This window comes from Ictalurus punctatus, chromosome 17, assembly GCF_001660625.3.
Source record: "Ictalurus punctatus breed USDA103 chromosome 17, Coco_2.0, whole genome shotgun sequence".
In the NCBI taxonomy this organism is placed as follows: Eukaryota; Metazoa; Chordata; class Actinopteri; order Siluriformes; family Ictaluridae; genus Ictalurus; species Ictalurus punctatus.
In genome coordinates this window covers 3,679,238-3,682,891 of record NC_030432.2, presented here as the reverse complement: position 1 = coordinate 3,682,891, position 3,654 = coordinate 3,679,238, and the positions used below count along the sequence as shown (strand labels likewise).

The 3,654-nt window shown below is 41.7% G+C and overlaps 1 protein-coding gene across 1 annotated transcript; it reads left to right on the top strand.

Annotated features, from left to right (window-relative positions):
* sst1.1 (somatostatin 1, tandem duplicate 1) lies at window positions 1-1,076 on the top strand. Its single transcript, NM_001200330.1, has 2 exons — window positions 1-242; window positions 535-1,076. The coding sequence occupies exons 1-2, from the start codon at window positions 105-107 to the stop codon at window positions 739-741; spliced, it is 345 nt and encodes a 114-aa protein (NP_001187259.1). The 5' UTR covers window positions 1-104; the 3' UTR covers window positions 742-1,076.
* Window positions 1,077-3,654: the final 2,578 nt, after the last annotated feature.

Here is a 3,654-nt window from a genome sequence, read left to right as displayed (position 1 = left end):
AGAAGTCGCCCCAAAAACTACAGCAGTAAGAACTGACGTTTCGGTGTTTTTTGCCCTCCCTCCACCAATTTTTCCACCAAATCCAGCTTTATTTCTTTTTGAAGATGCCCTCCACGCGGATCCAGTGCGCCCTGGCTCTCCTGGCCGTCGCGCTCTCCGTCTGCAGCGTCTCAGGCGCGCCGTCTGATGCCAAACTGCGCCAGTTCCTCCAGAGGTCGATTCTTGCACCGTCTGTAAAACAGGTAAGGAAGAGAGGGTGGGGGGGGATACATTTTAAAAAGAAAGAAATATGCACATGCTTTATCGGAAAGAAAGAGATTTCTAGAGCTGTCCAAGTTGCTGAAATCTGAGCCGCGCGTGCACAAACGTATTACATTCATAATGATTGGATTTGGTTTAAAATAAATAAAATTACATAAATGCATGATATGTATAAGAATTGTAGCCCAGACTGAAGATATAACGTGTCTCTGAGTTGCAGCGTAAAAGTTTAGAACTGCCGCTTTCAATGTGCACCTCTTAATTTGTACGCAGGAGCTCACCAGGTACACGCTCGCAGAGCTGCTCGCAGAGCTCGCGCAAGCCGAAAACGAGGTGCTGGACTCGGACGAGGTGTCTCGCGCCGCGGAAAGCGAGGGCGCGCGCCTGGAGATGGAGCGAGCCGCCGGTCCCATGCTGGCTCCCCGCGAGCGCAAAGCCGGCTGCAAGAATTTCTTCTGGAAAACTTTCACGTCGTGTTAATCGTTTAGTCGAAATACTTTCCTCATAGTCTATAAATATCTATCTATTTTTCCCTTCCCTCCCCCCACACATACATATACATGTATACAATTTGTTTTCTTTCTTTAGTTTTCAAGCTCACATCATGATGTCTGCATAAAATGTAAATAAAATAATAATAATAATAATAATTTAAAAAAAGATGTTCCATTTATTAAGTGTTATCAATTTACGGTTCTATGAAGGAATGTTTTATGGATGTATGGAAATTCTGTTAGAGATCTGTACTTTAGATGGAAATATTTAACAAAAACAAATATTTTTAATTGTTTGAATAAAATATATGTTTCACAGCCAATGAATTTTTTTTATTATTATTATTATTATTAAATGTTTTCTCTGCAGTGTAGCTTTAGTCCAAGTCTTGGTTTAATATCATCTCTGGAGCCTGTAATGATGAGAATTAATATCTGTTTAAGTAAAAGTAAGAGAAAGAGCGTGAGGAGAAAGGTTATCTGGTTTGGAGAGCTGGAAAACTAGCACCCTAATGGATTTTATTCAGTTAAACTGTAAGTCACTTGAATGAATATTTTATGAGGATATAGGGAAAAGTCTGATCCTGTTTACAGACTAGAAAATGAAAAGGCTGTGTTATACTAACGCTTGCATAATGTAACACTAAACTAACACTTCTATATTAAAACCTGATTTCCAATGTAGCTGTAGTGTATAATTTGGCCCGGAGATTTCGCTGTGTACATAAAATACAAACGGCGGACTTGAAAAAATCAGGTTTCGACTAAAAATGAGGATTTCTCTGCTTAAGGTCACGTCGTGTTAAGGTTTATAAAAACAATCAGAGTGCCTAAAGGTGTATAAAATCTCACTAGCTAACTGTCATTGACTGAGGAAGTTTTGTATTGTGTACGCCAGGACAAGAGTACTCTCTTACTCTCTTAATGGCATTTGAGGCATGCTATGGATAACTCCATGGGCATGGGAGGCAGTATGAGTAGGGACAATTGTGAAGCAGTGACATGGAGCTGATTACCTTTGCCTTGTCCAGATTTGATGAAAATAAGTGTCGATTCATCAGAACGTGTACTCTGTGGTGTGTCTCTGATTCTCACACTTGAAAAGCCAAAATGGTTCTCTTGTCTGATGAGACCCTGACACAGAGATGGCTAAGAATCCCAGCACTGCTCAGTTCTACCCCATAGTGAAGCATAATGGTGGTAGCATGATGTTATGAGGTTGCCATGCAATGAATGGAGCCAAATACAGTGCAATCCTAGAAGAAAACCCGTTCCTGTCTACAAAAGGCTTTAGATTGGGGCGGAGATGCACGTTTTGGCAGGACAACGAAGCATACACACAAAGCAACACAACCTGAGCACGTTAGATTGGCCCAGTCAAAGCCAATTGAAAATGTGTGTCAAGACTTCAAAATTTTCTGACCAGTTTACTCTGATGAGTTTGTGGGGTGGGGTTTTTTTTTTGGTATTAATAAGACATTTTGGACATGAATCTATTGTGCCAAACTTTGAGTACAGAGTGACGTGTGAAGGGTTTGGTTTTTGTTTTGTAATGGAAACTTGGTAATGAATGCTTGTTAGAAAATGAGACAAACACGGTAATCAGACTGTAAGATGAAGCGCTATCGCAGCACAATGTTTCAAAGCCGCCAAAGCAAAAATTATTCAGTGATTGCTGGAATTGTTAAAAAAAAACACACGGCAAGTCGTGCCCCTTGTTGAGCTGATGTGGACTGAAACAGCGTTTATATAAGAGGCGTCTGAGATGAAGAACCGGGGTTGCCTGGTTCAGGGTTTTGACATCAAATTGAGAATTGTCTGTGAATATGAGTGAAAATACGTCATGGGAAGTTTGCAGACAGGCATATATAAAAAAAGGTTGGTCCTGGTGTGGGCGGGTAGCGAAGACCCCCAGCTCCAGGCTCTCCCTGAGCTCAGGTAATTGTCTGTGTGCCGCTTCTGTACATGTTCTCTGCTTGTTTGTGTGGGTTTCCTCCACATTCCTCCCACTGTCCAAAATGCAAAGTGTATTGGCTACACTAAATTGACGCATGAGCAAACGCAAATGAACTCCATCATTATTTCTGACATTTACCGTCATTCCTAAAAAGATTTTAAAAGTGCAAAAGTCAAACAGGTCATTGTACATTTACTCTTTCCTTTCTCTTCCTCTTTCTCTTTCAACACACTCTCGCTTTTTGACCGTACTTTATTTACCTCTTTCTCTGCCCCCACCCCCCAGAACATTTTGTGCTTTCTCTTTTAACTGCACTTTTATTTCTACACCTGTGCCCTCTGTAGTCGATTTCCAACGTCAGTCATGCTTCACGTCTCTGAAAAGTCTCTGACCTTCCACCAAGACTGCACCCGTGTGACTCTGCACTTCTTCCTTTAAGTGACTGGATAGCTCGATGTAAATGTATGCTTGTAAGAACTTTCCTGTACCCTGGACTGGGCATGGTAATACGGGTAATGATGAGTAACAACGTGCTACTAAAGAGTCCTAAGAAATCCAACAAGACTGACAAGTGTTCAGCTCTGGCCCTCAACAATCAGCTCAAGAAATTACAGCAAATAAACAGAATTTTAATCAAAATGACAAAACCCTACAAAACAGTAAAACCCTCCGAAACCCTCTAAAACCCTAAAACCCTCAGAAACCCTCAGACACCCTAAAACCCTCAGAAACTCTCAGAAACCCCAGACACCCTAAAACCCTCAGAAACCCTCAGAAACCCTAAAACCCTCAGAAACCCTCAGAAACCCTCCGAAACCCTCTAAAACCCTAAAACCCTCAGAAACCCTCAGACACCCTAAAACCCTCAGAAACCCTCAGAAACCCTAAAACCCTCAGAAACCCTCAGAAACCCCAGACACCCTAAAACCCTCAGAAACCCCA

Bases quoted from the DNA above. Each gene is read 5' to 3' on its own strand.
- sst1.1 (NM_001200330.1), top strand. From the start codon at position 105: ATGCCCTCCACGCGGATCCAGTGCGCCCTGGCTCTCCTGGCCGTCGCG. The intron at 243-534 runs GTAAGGAAGAGA...ATTTGTACGCAG, and splicing joins TTGCACCGTCTGTAAAACAG to GAGCTCACCAGGTACACGCT.